General features: G+C 41.6%; 1 protein-coding gene across 18 annotated transcripts in view; it reads left to right on the top strand.

Annotated features, from left to right (window-relative positions):
- Nucleotides 1-22,984, top strand: part of LOC148846605 (translocator assembly/maintenance protein) — a 66,256-nt gene that overhangs the window by 36,998 nt on the left and 6,274 nt on the right. For all 18 annotated transcript variants that reach the window (XM_088954878.1, XM_088954889.1, XM_088954877.1 and 15 more), the window contains one exon: nucleotides 10,520-10,648. In XM_088954878.1, the coding sequence (XP_088811004.1) occupies nucleotides 10,520-10,648 (129 nt within the window). The remainder of the gene's footprint in view (nucleotides 1-10,519; nucleotides 10,649-22,984) is intronic.

Genomic DNA, 22,984 nt, shown 5'->3' on the forward strand with positions numbered 1-22,984 from the left:
TCAACCGGTTTTGCACCTAACAGTTCTGTTTCTTCCAATAAATCAAGGACATATTTCCTTTGGCACAGATTCACACCTTGTTTTGACCTGGCAACCTCTATTCCCAAGAAATACTTTAATGTTCCAAGGTCCTTTGTTTGAAAATGATTTTGCAGAAATACCTTTAGTTTGTCAATCCCCAATTTATCACTACCAATGATGACAATATCATCCACATAGACCATTTATAAAATCTTCCCAGCTTCTGAGTCATAGCTGAACACTGAGTGATCAACCTGGCATTGCTTCATTCCAAAACTCTTCACCACTTTGCTGAACTTCCCAAACCAAGCACGTGGAAATTGCTTTCTTCAGCTTGCACACCTTACCACCCTCCCCCTGAGCAACAAACCCAGGTGGTTGCTCCATATATACCTCCTCCACTAGATCACCATGGAGGAAGGCGTTCTTTATGTCAAGCTGAAGGAGAGGCCAATCATACATAATTGCCAAGGAAATTAGGACACGAACGGAACCAATTTTAGCCACCGGAGAGAATGTCTCCATGTAGTCCACACCATACAACTGTGAGTAACCTTTAGCAACAAGTCTGGCCTTCAGACGCTCTACACTACCATCTGACAAGTATTTCACAGTATACACACATTTACAGCCCACAACATGCTTCCCAGGTGGGAGAGTAGTAAGTTCCCACGTTTGAGTATGTTGAAGAGCAGAAAGTTCCTCCTCCATTGCCCGCCGCCATCCAGGTGAACTAAGAGCTTCTTGAACATTGTTAGGTATGGAAATAGAAGACAAAAGTGAAACAAACTGGCGATGTGAGGTAGAAAGACGAGATAATGAAACAAAATTGGAAATTGGATGGAGTGTTGAACTACGTTTACCTTTCCGTAAGGCAATGGGTAGGTCAAGATCTGAAGGTTCAGCAATAGGAGCCATGAGAGGATCCGCAAATGAGGTAGAAGCAGGAGGAGGGATCCGTGGTCGTTCAGTGGTGACCTGCACTGGATGAGGAGATGAGTCTACTCCAACAACAGCCTCTGGAACTGAATACATGACAGGAAGAGGAAGAGGAGGTAAGGGTGAGGACAAGGGTGCTTCATGATTGGAGAAGAAGGGGACAGACTCAAAAAAGGTGACATCAGGGCAGACATAGCACTTTTGGGCAATGGGATTATAACACTTGTACCCTTTTTGAGTCCGAGAGTAGCCAAGGAAGACATTTAATTGAGCGTGCATCTAGCTTATCTATTCTAGGACTCAGATTATGAACAAAGCACACACAACCAAAGACATGAGGAGTTAAATGGAAATGGAGATAAAGCGGGAAACAAAATGGAGAAGGGGGACCGACCATGAAGAATAAAAGAGGGCATCCGATTAATGAGAAAACATGCAGTGAGTACAGCATCACTCCAAAACCGTTTAGGAACATTCATGTGGTGAAGCATAGACCGAGCAATTTCAAGAAGATGACGATTCTTCCGTTCAGCCACCCCATTTTGTTGAGGGGTGAAAGCACACGAGGTCTGATGAATAATGCCATGCTGTTCTAAATACTGTTGAAATGCAGTAAGAAAGTATTCACGACCATTATCTGAACGAAGAACTTTGATTTGAACACCAAATTGTGTGCATATTTCAACATGGAATTTTTGAAAAATGGAAAATAATTCACTTCTTTCTTTCATTAAGTAAATTCATGTCATTCTTGAACAATTATCAATAAAGGAGACAAAATGCTTGTACCCATTATAAGACTCTATTTTGATTGGACTCCAAACATCTGAATGAACCAAAGAAAAATGACTCAACATACGACTCTCAACTCTTGGACTGAAGGACACACGACGGTGTTTACCAAACTGACATGACTCACATTGTATAACTGACAATTGACTCAATGATGGAACCAACATCTTGAGAACCTTGAGAGATGGATGTCCCAGTCGGCAATGCCATTGTAGAGGAGTAAGGGAAGTCTGAAGTGCAATTGAAGATCCACCGCCGTCAAGGTAATACAATCCACCAGCTTCATGCCCCCCACCAATCTTCTTCCCCGTCTTGAGATCCTGAAAAACACAAGTGGAAGGAAAGAAGGTAACAGAACAGTTAAGAGCTTTGGTTATTTTACTAACAGACATAAGATTGAATGGAAACTTAGGTACATATAAAACAGATGATAAGGGGACATAAGCCAAGTCAACATTACTAACACCACAAATGGGAGATGAGGTCCCATTGGCAAGTGTTACAGTTTGTGATGTGGAGGTTTCAGAAAGAGAAGAGATCACACCTGGAGTCCCGGTCATATGATCTGAGGCTCCAGAGTCAATAATCCAGGAAGGAGTTTTAGATGACAAGCAAGCAATACCTGATTGGGCATATGTGGCAGTGGTATGCTGTGAAGTAGTTTGAAGGAACCGTTCGCGGAACACTCACCATCTCCCTCCCAAAAGTAGATGTAGATGTGGGAGGTGTTCGGTCTGCCAGTTCATTGTCACTAATAGCAACCTTGCCAGTTATAGCATGATTAGCCCATTTAGAGGGAGGGCCATGTAGGTCATAATAGAAATTCACTGTGTGTCCATCCCTACCACAATGAGTACACTTCCTTGTAGAGTTGTTTTTTCCTCTGCCACGGCCACCCCGACCAATCAGGGAATTTCCACGGCCCCCTCTGGAATGCCCTCCCCGTCTTGTACCATGTCCACCACCTCTAGCTGTCACAAGTGCTGATCTATCATACTGTGTGGGGTTCTCTGTCTAGCCCAAAAAAATTCTACTAAGTCTTGAGAATACTTCCTCAAGTGTAAGAAGAGTAGAGCCCCCCAATATTTGAGCTATAACTGGTTCATATTCCGACTTCAGCCCCACTAAAAATCTTGTAACATCTAGCTGCTCCCTTTGCTGTTGCTGAACTTGAATATCTAGAGTAAGGGGATGATAGACATTGAGTTCATTCCTTATATTCTTCATGCAGGCATAATACTCTTCTAGTGTTTTGGTTCCTTGTTGTAAATCAAAGTACTCTTGATATAGCTGATATACTCTTGTTGTGTTATTTTGTCCAGAACATATCTTCTTAGCATGTTCCCATATATCCTTAGTTGTATCAAGGAACATGAACTTGGCACTAATTTTGGGTTCCATACTATTCCACAACCAAGTCATGATTTGAGCATCTTCTTGTTCCCAATCATCAAACCCTAGAGAGTCAACCAGTGGCTTCTCATCTCTTACATGTTTTACTTTCTTCTTTGCCTTGAGAAAAACTTCCACTGATTTAGCCCATGGAACATAGTTCTCCCCATTTAGCTTAATTGAGGTCATTTGTACCCCTAGGTAGTCGGAGGAAATTACTACACTAGGTTTTTGATCATTGTAGCCATCTCCTATTACTGCCATTGTACTCTTTCACAGTTGTCTCTAACTTTACTTCTCAGCTACAAGCTGATTGATGTTGTTCACAGTTTGATATTTCAGCACCTATTGCAGCCCCAAAACACCACAGTGGAAGCACACACTTGTTCTTATTCACACTACTGCTGACTTCACACACTTACGTCCCACATAAGCATCAGTTTACCATTCACTAATCACAAGTAGAGGCCCTCTTACAAACCACTCAAGCACCACAACACAGCCAAAACTGCTACACCCAGTTCAGACTTGTTTAACACACTTAAGAGGGCATTACACAACCACAAGGAGTTCGGCAAGGTCACTGCATTCTACCTTACACTACTCGGCCACTTACAGCAGCCCTAACACCATTCAACAACTTACAACAGCCCTACACCATTCGGCTACTGCACACCCAGCCCTTCCTAACGCAACAATGAACCTAATTCTCTAGGTTCTACTCAATACTAACAGCTTCTTGTAGGGTTTCTACCCAGAAATATAAGTAACACTAGAAGAAGAGAGAACCGACCTTTTGAGAATATCAATCAACCATTCACTGCTGAAGTCACTTTCCTTGTTGAAGAAGGTTATGCGCAGCAGAGAGACAAGCTGTAATGTTCCTGACCTAGGGCGAACCAGTTCTCTCCATCGACTGACCAGAAACGAAGGTGAAGAGTCACGAACAATGCTGAGGTGCTTTACCAACTAACGTAGGTCAGGAACATGGCTCTGATACCATGTTTCGACTACTGCTACAGTAGTCCGAACAGGAAGAGGAGGAGAAGAAGAAGAAGAAGAAGAAGAGAAGAAAAAGGGTCAGTCGAAAATCTGATGGTTAACCCATCCAATCAACCCCCTTAATCTATATTAGATTCTAATAATGTTTACAAAGACAAAAATGCCCTTACTTAAGTGTGGGTAGAGTAACTCTAATAACACTGCCACATAAGCAAGTTACTTAATAAACAGAAGAAGACTAAACTACCCCTATTCGGCACATCTTAACAGATAGATTACATTTATTAGAACTTAGAATAGTAGAAGTTCAGGATTGTTAAAAGTCTTGAAACCTAATCGATTTCAGGTTCGAAAATAAGAAGAAAGGTAAAGAGAAAAGAGGAGGAAGGGGGAGGAGAAGCAGTAGAACACAAGAGTTGAAAAGGAGGAGCAGAAACTTGATGTTCTGCCGCCACCACTTTAATTAATATTTATAGGTTATGCTCATTACATGGAAAGGACAAATCTGCTCTTAGTCTTTACATTACAAATAGAGCAAAAATAAGACTGAAATAAATAACAACTAAAACAACTAAATGACCAATAGCTAACCCTAGGAAGACTAGAACACCTTCCACCCTACGAACGTAGTGGGACCGTAGCTGTGGGGCCCACATCAGTGTTCTCTACACTCCCCCTCAAGTTGGGAATAAATGTTTATCATTCCCAACTTGGATAGATCCACCTCTAGCTTCTTCCGTGGTACAACTTTGGTGAGGATATCTGCCAGCCGCATGTTGGAGGTAATGTATGGGCGACACACTTCTTGTGATGAGACCCTCTCACGTACAAAGTGTCGATCAACTTCAATATGTTTAGTTCTGTCATGCTGCACCGGGTTGTGTGCTATATTAATAGCCACTTGATTATCACAATACAACATCAGGGGCTTCTCATACTCAATACCCAACTCCTCAAATAGTGATCTCAGCCAAAGAATTTCAGCCACTCCGTTAGCCATTGACCTGTACTCAGCTTCAACACTAGATCGGGAGACAACACTCTGTTTCTTAATCCTCCAAGAGACCAGGTTACCTCCCACAATAGCACAATATTCAGAGGTAGACCTTCTGTCGTCAACACTCCCAGCCCAATCGGCATCCGTATAGACTTCCACCTTCATGTGGTCATTGTTCTTGAATAGTATACCTCTACCCGGGCATCTCTTCAAGTATGCTAGTATCTTTCTCCTGCTAGAAGGTGCGTGGTTCTAGGAGAATGCATGTACTGACTGACAACACTAACTGCATAGCTGATATCTGGCCGAGTGAGGCATAGATATAGGAGCTTTCCCACTAACCGCTGGAACATAACTTTGTCTTCAAGCAGCTCCCCACTCTCTGCACTAATCCTGTGGTTCTGTTCAATGGGTGTATCTGCAGGTTTGACACCCAGCTTTCCAGTTTCAACCAACAGATCCAAAACATATTTCCTCTGAGAGACAAAGATCCCCTGTTTAGATCTAGCAACCTCAATACCCAAAAAGTATCGTAGTGCACCCAAATCTTTCACCTCAAACTCTTGATGAAGGAGCTGTTTAAGGGACTCAATCTCATGGCTGTCATTTCCTGTCACTACAATATCATCAACATATACTGCAAGTAGTGTCAGTGAGGACTCCACCCTCTTGATGAACAGTGTATGATCTGACTGGGCCTGTACATAACCGAACATCCCAAGGGCTAGTCTGAATCTGTCGAACCAAGCTCTAGGTGACTGTTTCAAACCATACAATGCCTTATTGAGCCGACAGACCTTCTTACCTGCCTCTGTATCCTAGAATCCAGGAGGCAACTGCATGTAAACCTCTTCCTACAAGTACCCATTCAGGAAGGCATTTTTAACATCCATTTGGTGCAGAGGCCAAGTGTGGCTTGCTGCAAGAGATAATAGAACCCGAATGGTGGTCATCTTGGCTACCGGGGCAAATGTCTCCAAGTAATCTATACCATAAGTCTGAGTGAACCCTTTTGCAACTAGCCGTGCTTTGTACCTCTCAATGGAACCATCCTCATTGTGCTTCACAGTAAATACCCATCTGCATCTAACTGGTTTCTTCCTTTGGGCAGGTCAATTAGCTCCTACGTATTATTTTTCAACAGGGCATCCATTTCAACTTGCATTGCACCTCTCCACTCCAGGACTGATAGGGCTTCTTGCACTGTTCTTGGAATAGGGACATTAGCAACGGAAGTGAGATAGGACATGTAGGAGGGAGATAGGCGATCATTGGATAAAAACTGGGAGATGCAGTGGGCTGTAGATGTGGTGCAATGCTGTTTTCCTTTACGGATGGCAATGGGAAGGTCAAGGTCATCTGCAGGGGGTGAGGTATCAAGAATGGAAAGAGTCTCTGTGGGCCTTGGGACTGGCCGGGACTGCTGATGATCGGGATCAACCTGCTTGCATCGCCTGTGATAGACTCTCAACTCTCGATCCCCCTGACCACCTTCGCTACTGTAGCCCTCATCACCCACTGGAATAGGTAAGGGAACAACCCCAAAAGTCTCCACTCTGCCCTCACTGCACTCCCCCTGAAGAAAAGGACCCAAATCTCCACGCTCACTGCTCTCCCTCTGAGGAGAGACCCGATAATAGTGGGGTGTCTCCTCAAAGAAAGTGACATCCATGGATACAAACCTCTTCGCTGAGACTGGATCATAGCAGCAATAACCCTTTTGAGTTTGTGCATAACCAAGAAAGATGCATTTGGAGTCCTTGGGTTCGAACTTGGAGTGATGGGGACCGAGAAACTAAACAAAACTTGTACAACCAAATGTTTTGAGGGGAACATTGAACAACTTCTCATCTGGGTATAGAAGGGAAAAAGGAGATGACATATCAAGAACCTGGGATGGAACCCGATTAATAAGATATACCGCCGTGAGGATAGCATCACCCCATAAGCGAATAGGGACATTGGAGGTAAACATAATGCTTCTAGCCACCTCTAAGATGTGCCTATTCTTCCTTTCTGCAACCCCATTCTATTGAGGTGTATAAGAGCAAGTGCTCTGGTGAATAACCCCATGGGTAAGAAGGTAAGATGCCAATGGCTTAGCAAAGTATTCATTTGCATTATCAGATCTAAGAACTTTGATCTTGGCATCAAACTGGGTTAGGATCATTTGGTGAAAGTTTTGGGTCAGGGTGGGAACCTCATCTCATGAATGCATAAGATAAACCCAAGAAAACCGGGTATGGTCATCAACAAATAATAGAAAATATCTGTAACCACCCATGGAAGGAATGTGATATGGCCCCCAAACATCCGTATGCACAAGATCAAAAGGACGATTGCTCCTTTTTTTGCTCAACGAATAAGAGTGTCTACAATGTTTATGAAAGAAAGGTAGGATCCATCTAACGGATGCCATAAAGATTGCGGAATGGGTGGATGAATTTCAAAATTTTCCTACCTTCTTCCAATTGGGAATCGTATTCCCTAAATTTAGAATACAACATTCAAGAATCCTACTTGTACCATAGTCGAACTAGATCTGAACCAAGAGGGAAGGAAGGAATTATACCTGATCCAGAGAAGCAATATCTCCCAAAGTTGGTGTTCACGCCCAAAGAGGACACCAAGATCCGCTCCTGCTGAAGATGACACAACTGTATGTGGAACGGAACCAGCAGAGTGCATCCTACACACTGAATCCTTCGCAAGAATCCACTGGAAACTCAAAGCACCAAATCTTTTCAGTCCTTTCTGTAAAACTGATGTCAAGAACTGATTTCTTGATTTCTTTCTTCTTCAAAGATCGAATCTTTTTAGAAAGAATGGCGGCGGCTGGAGGAGAAGTGACTTCTTATCCCCTGGCTCTTTCCGACGAGAACTCTCCCCGAGCAGATAGATCCCATTCGTCTCACGGCCAATCCCAATCACCTTCTTCATCTTCAGGTCCTTAAAAACACACCGGTTAGGGAAGAAGGTTACTGAGCAGTTCATGTGTTTGGTAATACTACTGACTGAAAGGAGGTTAGTATCAAGCTTGGGGACATGTAAGACAGAAGACAAGGAGATGGTATTCGATAGCTTGATGTCACCCTTGCTAGAAATGGGGACAAGAGAGCCATCAGCAGTAGATACTTTATCCCTACCAGAAGATAAATGATAAGTGGTAAACAATGAAGGCAAGCTAGTCATATGGTCGGATGCACCTGAATCTATTACCCAATAGGGTTCAGTGGTACCTGGAACTGAGGCATGGCAGGTTGAGGCTCGAGTACCTGAATTTGCGGAAGCAAATGTGGCGGGGGGTAATGGTGACTGCGGTGACTGAGCTGAGTTCCCAACTTCCCCTTCCAACTGTATAAGAGCAGCCCGAACTGTGGCTAAGTTCTCTAAGAATGTGCCTCTCGTGCCAAACGAGGATGCTGAATTAGTATGCACTGCCACATGAACGTTACCCTTCTTGCTTCTTAACTTTGCCGATACCAAATAAGGGTGTAGTTTCCAACATGTTTCTTTTGTGTGTTTGGGTTTCTTACAATGCCCACATACCACATAACTGTTGTTCCCAATACTGCCTTCTGCCTGATTCTTGAACTCCATTTCGGTCAAGAACCAGAAGTCTCAAAATTAGGGCTACTATAGTCAAAACCAGCACTTGGACTATCAACCACAATCACAAAATCAGTATAGAACCAATCTGTACTCACAGTAGATGTACATGAAACAGGTATAAAACTGATCTGAAATCAGTAACCACACATAACAGCAACAGTCCGAACTGTTTTCACCTCCTTGGAAGAGTTCGAAACCCCAAAAGAAAACTGAAAAACAGTTTGAAGAACAATCTGATATGCTGAAGCTGAATTGGGGTTTTAATCAGTCCTAAAAGAAAATTCTCAGCCGTACACTCCAGACAGTACCATACGGATAAGGCTTGTAGTAGGGTTAATATAAAACCTTAAAACTGATCAATGTTAAGGAGAGAACTATTAGGGTTTGCCGCAGGATTAAGACAAAACCCTAGAGAATAGAAAGATAAACCCTTTAGTGGTTTGGCCGCCCTTGCTAGATAGGTCCAACCTATCCTCTCTGATAATACTTCTCTAAGAAAATAAAAAACTTACAATAGGATGTTGTTCGCTGCCTTCCAAGGTTACCCGAACCCTAGCCTTCTCTGATTCTTCCTGATCACCAACTCGCTACAACTATGGCAATTCTTCAAACAGCTGCTAATCCTTTGGAGATCTCCAAGAACCAGTCAACGAACTCTAATTTCTCAGCTTCCAGCCTTAGATGGTTCTCATGTGGTCGGCTGGAATAGACTCACATGAGAAACCCTAGCTCTGATTCCAAGTAGAAATTCAGGACTGTTATCAGTCTTGAACCCTAATTGATTTCAGGTTCGAAAATAAGAAGAAAGGTAAAGAGAAAAGAGGAGGAAGAAGGAGGAGAAGCAGTAAATGACCAATAGCTAACCCTAGGAAGGCTAGAACACCTTCCACCCTACGAACGCAGTGGGACCGTAGCTGTGGGGCCCACGTCAGTGTTCTCTACAAGAATTTTATTCAAACTTTTTGCTATTTCATTTAAATCATCATAAGTTTTTTTTTTTTTTTTTAATATTTTCCTTAAAGAATCAATAGGGAATCGATGATTGGATGATTGACTTACTATTTTGACATGGTTCACTTACCAAGTCACTATAATTCAAAGAAAAAAAGAAAAAATTCACTCCACTACAAAAGAAGATTCTCAATCTATTTGAGAACATATAGTAATGAAAAAGAGAATTAAAATGGTAAATAAATGACATATGCAATGAAGAGAAGATGGCTAAAAGGATAAAAGGAAAACAATGAGAGAGATACCTATTTTAAGTCTCTTAATATTCTCTTCGTTGATTTATATAGTTCTTTGCTATGGTTTTTGAGCCGTAAATGTGCAATTATACTTATAACAATTTGTTAAAGGTTTATTATCTGATTCCATATTTCTAGAAAATTCCCCCATTTTAATTTTTTTTTCAAATATCTTAGCGAAATATCTCTGAAACTTCCTCATCTTTACGTGTTGAAATGTCTATCGATATCAAAATTGCAAACCATGGCTGGGATTGTATCTTCTATACTTAAATAGGCCCTAAGGAAACATGAATAATCATTCCCTGCTCAGGAATTGAAAATCTGGACCAAAAGAACTTGAATTTCAAGAACAAAACTTTGAAGATCCAAAATCAAGATTCAAGAAGTTTGTGTCAAGAGCTAGAAGGAAGATTTCAGAATAAATTATACTTGTATTTAATTTGCTGTATTCTAAGAACAGAAGATAGTGTTTTGTTTTGAAGTTTCTAATGTGTTTATGTTGAACTTTTTATAGGTACAAAAGATTGTCAAGGGGCAGTTCAATTTATTCCGTTCCATGTATAAGCCATTTTTAGATGACTATGCTGCTAAAGATTTGCTTAGATTCTCCTCTTGGAGTGATAACCAAGGAATCATAATTCAGGTATTTGCTCATTCCTAGTTAATGTCTTGCAAAACTGATCTATCATTAGGTTAGCTTCTTTGGTTTTGAGCCTTTGTTTCCGAATGAAATGATTTCATTAACTATAAATAGATTGAAAAGTAAAAAGGAAACAAGGAAAGAAGGAAAGAAGCAAAAGATGTGAACATTTATTTTTTATAGAAGGATTGCAGGCTTGGTATTGCATTCAGTATCTCCTAATGTGCCTCGCTTATGCACCTAGGCTTTCCTGCCAAATCACTGCCCATTGTTTCTTTTCCTAGTCCACCATCTACGGGGACATTTGAATGCATCTAAAGTAGACATAGAGTGGTACAATAGATATTTGACTCAGATAGAGAATAAGATGGTTGGTAGCTCTACTTCAAAAGCTTGCCCTCCTACTGCATCTACTCATTCAGGTATTAAGAAGATCCATTGTCAATTTAGCTTCAGTTACAGGTAATTTTGACATTCCATTGTTTATTGACTTAGGAGACTCTAAACATGACTAGCATCCCTAACTTATTTTACTCTTATCAATTATGTTTGGGTAGGACAACGATGAGAACTATGACACCTAATATCGGCAACCAGGATAGATAAACCCACAAGTTGTTTACTTGGCTTTGTTCATCTGGTTTTCGTAAGATGTGGTTCAGAGGTGTTCAGGTTTTCCGAGTAGAAAGGGAGGTAGATGGGGGGTGGAGAGCTGGCACAATCCAAACAAAAAAGGGTTAAGTTTGAAAACTTCTCCTATAAAAGCGAGGTAGGTGTAGGGATTTGGCCTGGATTTGGGGAGACAATCATTCGAAGGGAGGGGGATTGGCAATTTCTAGAAACAGAGGAAAGGGGGGTGGAAGCCAGAATGAATTTTCTGAAGGGCTGCTTAGTGGGTTGCTTCGAGAGGAAGGTGGGGGTGGAAGAAATCGAATCTTGGGCAGCAAGAAGTTGGGGGGAGGTAGCAGGGGTGAGGATCAAGAAATTAATAGATGATCGATACTTGTTTATCTTCTCTTCTAGGGAGGAGGTGGAATGGGTGTTGTGCAATGGACCTTGGAGGTTAGAACAAAACCGGCTTGCAATTGACTGGTGGGTAGACTCAGCAGAACGGAGAGATACCCCGACCAAAGGAGACATGGATCAAGGTGTTTGGCCTGCCGCTACAATTCTGGTGTCCAAACATAATAGAGGGGATAGGGAATATCTATGGTGGTTTTTTAGGGACAAACGATTCGGTGGAGGAGTTGAGAACCTGTGAATGGGTTCGCATCAAGATTAGAACAGAGGGAGAGGTGCCGGAAAAGATTAAAATCGTGACAGGTGACTCCACGTTCCGGATCTGGAAAGAGAGAAGACCGGTGGTGGAGAAAAAGAAGATGTTAGAGGGGGAAGAGTTTCTAGGGGAACTGAATCCTCCTGGAGGAGCTAGAGAAGATCTGGAGTAGGAGATAAGTAGAACGGTAGTTCTAGAAGAGGAGGTGGAGGATAACGGAGATTAGGGGTGGCTACTGGAGAGGAGGAAGAAAGAGGAAAGGGAGAGGGGTCATTCGAGACCCGTACCCAAGATGGGGTCGGAGGCTATGGGGTCAACCAAGGGGGCTGGCTTGGGAAGTCAACAATCCCTCCCCCACCGTGCGATGGAGCCGAGTATCAATGGTCAACAGGAAAAGGAGATTCAAAGTTTGAATAAGGACCAAGGAGGAGCGGGATTTTCGAAAGAAGCCTTAAAAGAAACTACTCTGGAATGCTTAAAAGAATTGGATTGGATGCCATCTAGGCAAGAGCACCAAAGGGGGGACCATTGAATTTGGCAAGCCCAATAGGAAGAAGGACCCTTGGGGGTGGTTCAGGCGAAAGAGAACCAAGGGTAATTAGTGGGGAGAACTACCCCACCCCAAACGGTCTAAGCAACCCGATTGAAACCTGGACCCAACTAGTTTCTCGTCAAGCCCTTCTAGGATCTCAGGAGGGTGAGCAAACCTGGCCACAGGGGCCAAACTGGTTAGTCTCAACAGAGAAGATCTTCCTTGTAGAAAGGGATAATTGTGCTCGATTGAAGGCTGGTGTGGAGCGGAGATGCTCAAGAGACCTGCAAAGGCCTTTTCATAAGCAAAAGATGCCTTCTAGGGTCTCCAACACCTCAGTTGTGATGGGGGAGGATGTTCAGGTGGCTGCTGCGACGACGGAGACAGGACTAGAGGACTGAACTCCAGAAGAAATTACCCAGTTGGCCATATTGAAGCCAGAGAAGAAGCTACCCCATAGTTCCATCCGCCAGCCGAAATCCCAAATTATTAGGTACACAGTTCTGTTTTGTTTCAAGAGGGTGAACAAAGAAGGGGAAAGGAGGTGGTTGTGGAGGGGGAGAGGAGTGAGGAAAATGAGGGAAGGAAGAAGGTCAATTCTACTTCAGCCTGGGTGACCTAAAAGCTGTTGGGGTTGGGGAAGTTTTTGGGGGTGCTAATAGAGGGCCTGGAGGAGGAGACAATCAGCTACTTAGAGAGGATAGAGAAGAGGTTGTCGGCGGAAAAAGAAAAACTGAAAGCCAGAAAAGGGGGAAGCTCTTTCAAGAAAAACAAGGAAATGCTAAGACTCTCTTGGGGTTTGAATGAGAAGGCAGGAAAAGGTGAGGGGAGGGGGAAAGAAGGGGTAGAGAAAAGTGAAAGGCTGGGACAAAAGGGGGGGTGTTCTTATTGTGTTTTCTTTATGGAGTTAAAAATCTTGTCTTGGAATGTGAGAGGTTTAGGGTTAGGGAGAAGAAGGATGGTGGTGTGCGACTTCCTGAAAAGATGGAGGTCGGATGTGGTTTTCTTGCAAGAATCCAAATTGGAAGTGGTGCAAGCTAAAACAATCAGAAGTATTTGGGGAGAAGGGGAAGTTAGATGGATCTACAAACCATCTAGAGGAAGTGCAGGAGGTCTAATTACCATGTGGGATAGATCGAAATGCAAGATGATTGACTCCCATGTAGGGGATTTCTCCATTTCAGTGGAATTAGAGTGGGAGGGGAGAGTAAGGGGTTTGTTTACCAATGTCTATGGCCCAACTTAAATGAAGAGAAGGAAAGACTTTGTGGGGATTTATCTGATGCAAGAGGGTCTTCCACAATCCCTTGGGTAGTAGGGGGAGACTTCAATGTAACCAGATTTTTGGAAGACAGAAATGGGGGTAGAAACGGAGCTAGAGATAGAAGGCGTTTTGCAAGTTTTGTAAATCAATTTGAACTGATAGATCTTCCACTAATTGGGGCTCAATTTACATGGACAAACAACCAAGAGGAGCCTGTCCTAGTAAAACTTGATGGATTTCTGGTGTCCCCAGGATGGGAAGACGTATTCCAAAACTTGAATCAGCAGGCTTTGCCAAGGCCAATTTCAGACCATTCCCCTTTTCAATTGGTTTGCGGTGGGCAATTCCGAAGGAAGTCTAGCTTTAAATTGGAACGTGCATGGTTTGAAGAAAAAGACTTTGTACCCTTTTTAAAAAACACTTGATCGGAAACTCAGGTGGTGGGAACAAACTCTTACTATTTAGCAAAAAAATTGGGTGCAATTAAGGAGGCTTTGAAATCTTGGAAGGCAGAAATTTGGAATAAATCTGAAAATGAAAAGAGGAGGTGTCGGGGGGAAATTAAAGAGATAGATTCAGCGGAGGAAAGAGGCCCCATCTCAGAGGAAGAAAAGAAAAGAAGACTGTCAGCAAAACTGCTCTTAGATAAATTAGCATATAAGGATGAACTGAAGTGGAGACAGAGCAAAGGTGAAATGGCTCAAGGCTAGAGATAGAAATTCTAGCTTTTTTCACAAAATGGTAAAGGCTAGAAATAGAATTGAAAAACTGGAACTGGAGGGGGAGGTTGGGGAATCTTGGCGATATAAGAAAAGAATGGTTATAAATTTCTTCGCAAAGCTCTTTAAGGAAGATTGGAAAAAAAGACCTCTGCCTGAGGGAGTTAATTTCAAAAGAATCTCAGAGGACCAACAAAGATGTTTGGAAGCTCCTTTTTCGGAAGAGGAAGTTTGGCAGGTGATAAAGAATTTAGATTCAGAAAATTCCTCGGGGCCGGATGGTTTTACCATTTTATTTTACAAAAGTTGTCGGGATGTGGTGAAAACAGATGTGATGCATGTTTTCCAGGAATTTCATAGAAATGCCTTATTGGAAAGAAGCTTAAATGCTACCTTCATATCTTTGATCCCAAAAATTGAAGGAGCCATAAATTTGAAGGATTTCATACCTATTAGCCTCCTAAATAGCTTCTATAAGATTCTGGCCAAGGTTTTGGCGGAGAGGTTGAAAAAGGTGCTGTCGAGTGTGATCTCCCAAAATCAGTTTGCGTTTGTTCCCGGTTGCCAAATGATGGACAATGTCTTGGTAGCCACTGAATTGATTGATTCAAGGTTAAGGGAGGGAAATCTGAGTCTACTTTGTAAACTTGACCTCGAAAAGGCCTATGATAATGTCAATTGGAGATGTTTGGACTGTGTGTTGAACAAAATGAATTTTGGGCTGACTTGGAGGAACTGGATTAAAGCCTGTGTCACCTCTCCTAAGTTTTCAGTCATCCTTAATAACCAATCAGTAGGCTTCTTTAAAAACTCTAAGGGGCTCAGGTAGGGAGACCCTCTTTCCCCTCTTTTGTTCATTTGTATGATGGAACTACTTACAATCTTCATCCAAAAAGTAGGGGAGGGGGTGGTGGAAGGGCTTTGAGGTGGTTCCAGGAGGGGAGAAGGTTCAAGTTCTGCAATTCGCAGATGACACCCTATGTTTTATGGAAGCCAATGAAGAACACTTAGACCTCTTAGTGGGAGTTCTAAGCTGGTTCGAAGTGGTGACAGGTCTGAAAGTTAATTGGAGTAAGAGCAGTTTGATCCCAGTGGGAAAAGTGGAAAATGTAGAGGACTTGACAGAGAGGTTAGTGTGTCAGGTGGGATTCCTCCCAACAAAATATCTGGGACTCCCCCTAGGAGCAAAATGCACTTCAGCTCTGATATGGGAACCAGTCTGAGAGCGGCTAGAAAAGAAATTGGCATCTTGGAAAGCTACTTGTCCTTGGGGGGCAGAATTACTTTGTTAAAAAGCTCCTTATCCAATTTGCCAGCATTCTAGTCTCTTTATTCCCAATCCCAAGTAAAGTGGTCAAAAGGATTGAGAGGCTGCAAAGGGACTTTTTATGGAAAGGATGGGAGGAGGATATGAAGAAAATCCACTTGGTGAGTTGGGATAAGGTGTGCTCTCTGAAAAGTAAAGGAGGTTTGGGTATAAGGAGAATGAGGACCTTTAATAAGGCTCTTCTTAGGAAATGGATCTGGAGGTTTGGGTTGGAAAAAAATCACTGGTGGAGGTTAATGGCATCAAAATACAACACAGACAAAGGAGATTGGACCACTTCTTCTCCCCCATCCTTAGGCTGTTCGGTATGGAGGAAAATAATGGACATTCTACCTATTTTCAGTAGAGGCTTAAGCCCCATCCTTGGGAAGGCTGACAGGCTGTCCTTTTGGAAAGATCCCTGGTGTGGAAATACTACTCTTTCAGAGATATTCCCACATCTATTCCAGTTAGCAGACCATCAAGATGCAGTGGTTGCTGATTGTTTTGAGGTGGTGGGGAACTTAGTAGTCTGGTGCCTTCTTTCAGAAGGAATTTTCAGGATTGGGAAATTCCTGCCCTGGCTGATCTACTCGAACTGCTCTCTCTTCAACCCCTAAATCTGCTCAGAGAAGACAGCTGGTCCTGGACTTGGAGTTCAGATGACCTTTTTTCAGTCAAGTCATTTGCCACCCACATGACAATGAGTACTTCTGAAGATATGCCTGCTTCCAGAATCTGGAATCCAACCGCTCCCTCAACAATCAATGCTCTTGTGTGGGCTGCAGTTCTAGACAGGTGTTTAACTAAAGCCCACCTATGTAAAAGAGGGGTTCATATCCAAGACCAGAGGTGTGTGTTATATGGTCAAGGAGTGGAAGATAGCGGCCATCTGTTTCTGCATTGCTCAATTTCAGCTAGAATATGGAATCATTTCCTTGGTTTGGTGGGTCTTGCCTGGTCAATGCCAGCTTCGGTGAAGGAGATGTTGTGGAGCTGGGGATTACTGGGTTTGTCAAAGCTTGCTTCAGCTGTGTGGATGTCCATTCTGGCTTCAGTCATCAGCACCATTTGGGCAGAAAGGAACAAAAGACTATTTCAGAATATCTATAAGGATCCGGAAGACCTGATTTCCATTTCTGTTGGAAAGCTGATTTCTTGGATCTCAGCCTCGAAGGAAATCCAGGCTGCTGAGTTGGGGGCTAGGCTGAATTCTAGGAGCCTATGGCATCTGTAATTTTGTTATGTTTGGGCTGTTTCCCCTTCTAAAGTGTTTAGTTGGGGGGCCTTTGTACTAGTTTTTTCTATCAATAAAATTTACATTACCTTTTCTCAAAAAAAAAATTATGTTTGGGTAGGAATATATTAGAGTTTCTGATGGTCTTAATCCTTCATCTATTTTACATGTATCTAAGTTGAGTAATAATTTATTATAATTTAATGGTCTTATCAAGCTATCTACAATACCTGTTAGAAGAAGTGATTTGTTACAAGTTTTAAGGGGCTAGAAGAGCTAGGGCCAGATCAAAAAGGACTTGGGTGGAAGTGGTAGAAAAGATTTAAGTGCCCATAATTGATGATGGATATGACATTAAACATAAGGGAATAGAAAAGAAGGATTTAGATGATGATGATGGGTCTTACCAAAAGCTTGAATTTGTTCAGTGAGCTTTTTTTCTAATCATTGTGTTTTCTAGGATTTGCCTTCAAGGTAAATGATTGGAAGTTGTGAGAAGGATAGGATATACTAGCTTGAGTCAACTTCATCTGCCTATGAGAGTCAGCATTATGGGTGGTCTGTCTTTAGAATCTATTGATCAGATTATGACTTAGCATATCCAATTGGGTCATTTTTCTTAATGACTTTTGTAGAGAACACTGATGTGGACCCCACGGCTGTGGTCCCCACTGTGTTCGTATGGCAGCACAACATGTATTCTTTGTTAGTTATGTCAGTGTTAGTTGGTAGTTATTTCAGTTTTGTTGTTACAGCTTGTTATTTCAGCTTTATTATTAGTTTATTTGCCATGTAAGCATTAAGGGCAATTCAGCCTTTTTTACAATTAGTAAACATATAAATATTAAGAGTGGGTCGGCAGATCAATGCAATTCGACCCTCTCTCTCTTTTCCTAAAACCCTTCGTGTGCTTCTGCTTTCTCCCCCTTTTTCTTCTTTTTCTCCATCTGAAATCTTTCTTTTACTTTCGGATTCAAGACTGATTGTAGTCTTGATCAACTACTTGGTATTAGAGCCAATCTAGGGTTTATCATGTGTCTAATCCAGCCGACCACATGATAATTGCCTAGGGCTGGAAGCTTAGAAAGAACTGTTTGTTGGCTGATTCTTGGAGGTTACCAAAAGGGTTTAGCAGCTGTCCAAAGGCTTGTAGAGGCTTGGAGAGTGTTTTGGTAATCAGGAAGAATCAGAGAAGGTTAAAAGAATCAATATTAGGGTTCAGGCCAATATTGAAGGTGGCGATTAGAGTTTTTTGGCTAAGTTTTTATCTTTTCTTGAGACCGTCACCAGTCAAAGATAGGTTGGACCTATCTAGAAGGAGCGGTTGAGCTTTCCTTTATTTTCTCAGAGGCGATCAGAGTTCTCTGGTTTTTTTTAGGGTTTGTTCTTAACCCTACGACCAGACTTGACTGTGGACCTATTTGGAAGGTGCGGCTGAGAATTATTTTGTTCTCACAAAGATTTCTCCAAGTTTTCCTTAACCCTAAATCTGTTTCAGCATTCCAGATTGTTTTCTAAGTGAGTTCTAGACTTATTGCAGCTTCAAAATCTGTTTTTGGGGGTGAGAACCTTTATCAAGAATTGGACTGCTTACAGTCAGAACTGTCGATTGGTTTCAGATCAGATCTGAACTGAGTTCATACAGAATTTTGTTTTTCCCCTTGTTTGTGGAAGACCTAGGCTGGCTGTTATCAGTTGTTTAAGTGCTGTTTTCTATTACAATAGCTTTAAAAGCCTTTGATTGCTAATTCTTAACCAAGAATGGAGTTCAAGAATCAGGGGGAAGGTGTTTTTTGGAATAGCAATTCTGGTAATATGTCTGAGACTGCATTTCAGATTATAACTGTGAGGTTTGATGGATCCAACTACTTAGAATGGGCCCAATCGGCCATGATGACTATTGGGGGTAGAGGAAAACTTAGCTACCTATTGGGAGATGTGAAATAACTATCCAAGGAGGACCAAATGTATACTAAGTGGATTCAGGAGAACTACTTGGTTATGACATGGCTGTGCAACTCTATGCAGCCACATCAGCCGAAACTATTTGTGGGCAAAAACAGCCAAGGAGATCTGAGATGTCATGAAAGAGACATACTCCCAACCCCTTAATGTTGTTAGGGCCTATGAATTGAAGTGTGAGGTTAATAACCTCAAGCAAGGAGACAAACCAGTCTCCGTTTACTTCTCCACTTTGAAATCTCTGTGGCATGAAATTGACCATCTGGAAACACTCGAGTGGGAAAGTCAGAAGGATACACAGACTCATAGAAAGCAAGTTGAGACTAATAGGGTTTTTGAATTCCTAGCTGGTCTGAATTCTAATTATGATATTGTGAGATAGCAGATACTAACAAGGGACAGTGTGACCTTATCTCATGCCTACTCATTGGTGCATAGTGAAGAGACCAGGAGGAAGGTTATGGTGCAGCATCAGCCCTTTCCACCAGTCTTGGCAACAGTTAAGCCTAAGTCTAGGGGTGATACGGAAAGGGATATGAAGAAGGAAGATAAGCGGGATCTAGTGTGTGAACATTGTAAGAAACCTAAGCATACTAAAGACACATGTTGGAAGTTGCACCGTCATTTAGTCCCAACAAAACTGAGGAACAAAAGGGGTAATGCTCATATGGCTGTTAATACCGATTCTGCCTCCTCATCGGGCACAAAAGGCACGCCTCTAGACACCTTAGCTGCTGTTCGGGTTGCCCTAACAAAGTTGGAAAAGGAGGTTGGGAATTCAACTCAGTCATCTCAGTCATCATCAGCTCCTTCAACATCAGCCTTTGCTCATTCAGGTACCCGGACCTCAGCTTACCATGCTTCAGCTCCAGATAACACTAAACATTGTTGGGTAATAGACTCAGGTGCATCTAACCTTATGACTAGCTTGCCATCACTGTTCACTACCTATCACTTATATTCTGGTAGAGATAAAGTGTCCATTGCTGATGGTTCCCTTGTCCCCATTTCTGGCAAGGGTGACATCAAGTTGTCTAATACCATTTCCTTATCCTCAGTTTTGCATATTCCTAAGCTTAATACTAACTTGCTTTCAGTCAGTAGTATTACAAAACCTCAGAACTATTCAGTAACCTTCTTCCCTGACCGATGTGTTTTTCAGGACTTGGAGACAAGGAAGGTGATTAGGACTGGCCGTGAGACGAATGAGATCTAGCTGCTTGGAGAGAGTTCTCATTGGAAAGATCATGAAGATAAGAAGTCTTTTGTTTCTTAGTCTGTTAGTCCGGTTATGCTTTGGCATAATCGGTTAGGTGATTTGTCATTTCGGTCTTTGAAGAGTTTGTTTCCTAATTTGTTTGAGTCTATTCAGATGTCAAATTTTGATATGTGAGAGTTGTGAGCTTGCAAAGCATTGTAGAGCATCTTATTCCTTGAGTAATAAAAGAAGTAGTAATTCTTTTGATGTTGTGCATGCCGATGTTGGGGGCTCGTATCACATCCCTTCTATGGGGGGGTACAGATAATTCTTGTTGTTTGTTGATGACTGTACCCGTTTTTCTTTGAAGCCTTTATTTCTAGAGGATAATTTGTCAAGCATTGTAAAAACTCTTATTTTCCTAGTAATAGTAGTTTTCCTTCTGATATTATGCATATTGATGTATTTGGGCTATATCATATTCCTTGCATGGGTGGTTATAGATATTTCATGGTTTTTGTTGGTAAATTCTCGTTACTCTTGGTTGTGTCTTATGCGATCTTTGGATGTGGTTCTTGTGTTGATTAAGCAGTTTCACTAAATGACCATTACTTAATTCTCCAAATGCATCAAAGTATTTTGGTCTTGTAATGCTAAGGAATACTTTGAGTTTCAGAGAGGAAGAATTGGCATATCCTAGAGGTCTTATGGTGTATGTTCCCATTCAATATTAGGGGTATTTTATTCGTACAACACTTTGTTTCTTATTAATAATGTTTCATCTCGGGTTTTGGGATTTAAAACTCTTTTCAATCTCCTATATCCCATTGATAATCTCTCTATTGTTTCCTCATGTGTGTTTGGATGTACATGTTTTGTTCATATTCTTGGGCCACACAAGTCTAAATTTGATCGGCTTTGAAGTGCAATTTCTTAGGATACATGCAAAATAAAAAAGGAAGAGGTATATGTCCATTCCTTTTCCTGATCTTTCTCCTGGGTGTACTTCTATTCCTGAAAGACAGGGACGTCTATCTACCATATCATAGCGTACTACAGGTCACCTTTGAGAATGATGATTCGGAGAGTACTTCTACCATATCATAGCCTACTCAAGTCATTCCAAAGTTGATGGTCCAGGTATTAGCACTATTCCTCCATATGATGATACTACTTCAATATCTGATTTTGATCTTCTTATTAGCTCTTAGAACAGAAAAACATGTGTGTTCCTCTTCTATGGCTCAACTTGAATTGAGAAATAACATACTACTAGTTGCTGGGTCATTGCCCCATGGATGTGTACATGTGTTTCAAGGAGTCAAGAAGATGGTTTTCTCCTTTATTCTATTTCTCTTCAATGTTCCATTTTGAAACTCTAAAATGAGAACAATGATGGTTATAACAACTTTCAGTGGAGTAACAAATTACTTCTTACGGGTGCTATTGATGGTCTTCTATGCACCTGACCATACCATGTTACTCTACTTTCTCTCATTTATTACCTATTCCTAGTACTCCTATGTTCCTGTGAATGACTTCATTTCTAATCCTATTCTTTCTAGGTTTTTTCACTTGTCCATCTTAGCATATGCATTTCTGCTACACTCATTTTCTAGACATGTTGTTTCTTGACTGCCCAATACTCTACTTCATACAACATAGCAGGCCTTACAACTGTGTCATAGAATTTTCCTTTTAATCTAAGTAGTATTCACCTATTGCATAAAACTCTAGATGCAACCCTCAATTTTGGCCACCGTGCTCAAATTTCATAGTTGACATCCTCAATATCTCCCTTGTAATGAATTTTCGAACCAAGTGCCAAAAAAGGTCACATTGAATTATCTCTTGCTCTCCAATCCCAAGTGTACTTTGATTTGCACTCCCAGTGTTATTAAACTTACATGTCATATATGTTGTTCTAATCAGTATTTCAAAAGGTGTGGGGCGACTCCTGGTGAGGCGCCCCCAAAACACCCTGAGGCGTATGCTTGAGGCATTGAGGCGTATGTCTCATGCACTTTTTTCATGGGGTGTGCTAGAGGTGTAACCTCATGCGCCTCAAGCACACCTCATATAAAAAGACAAAAAAAAGAAAGAAAAAATAAAAAAAGGAAAGGAAAGGAAAGGGAAGGGAAGGGAAGAGAAAGAAAAAGAAAGAAAGAGAAGAAAAAAGGGAAAAGAAAGAAAAGAAAAGGAAATGGACAAGGGAAGGAAAGATAAGGGAAAAGAAAGTGGGTCGGGGGCAAATCCCCCCAAATCCCCATACTCCTTTTCAATGCAACCCCCCTTTCAACTAGTTCTATGCATTCTTCATTCTTCTTATTATAAAAGACTTTTATTAAAAATAAAGAAAAATGCAATCCTCCTTCCTCTTGTTCCTTCTCACCCCTCTCTTAAGAAGGCTTATGCCTCTTATGCTCTAAACTACACCTCATGCCTCTAGGTAGTGGAACACCTCACGTCACACCTTCACGTTTTAAAACATTGGTTAATCCACTACTTTAAAACCTCTTTGTTTATAAAGAATTTGTCCATAAGCTTAATTTTGCATTTAATCCTTAGTTCATTTCATCAATTAATTTATCACTCATCAGCAAACATGTACCATGGGACATCTTGCTGAATATGTTTAGTCAAATCATCCATGATCAATGCAAACAAATAAGGGCAAAGTGCTAAACCTTGGTGAAGGCTCAGTGTAATTGTAAAATCTTATGCTTCTCCCACTAGTGTTCTAACATTAGTTGTTGTACCATCATATATGTCCTTAATTAGGTCTATATACCTATTTTCATCCCCTTTCTTTTCCAAGATCCACCATATTATTTCTCTAAGAATT

This window comes from Nelumbo lutea, chromosome 7, assembly GCF_056320005.1.
Source record: "Nelumbo lutea isolate HS-2025 chromosome 7, American lotus-T2T, whole genome shotgun sequence".
Taxonomy (NCBI): Eukaryota; Viridiplantae; Streptophyta; class Magnoliopsida; order Proteales; family Nelumbonaceae; genus Nelumbo; species Nelumbo lutea.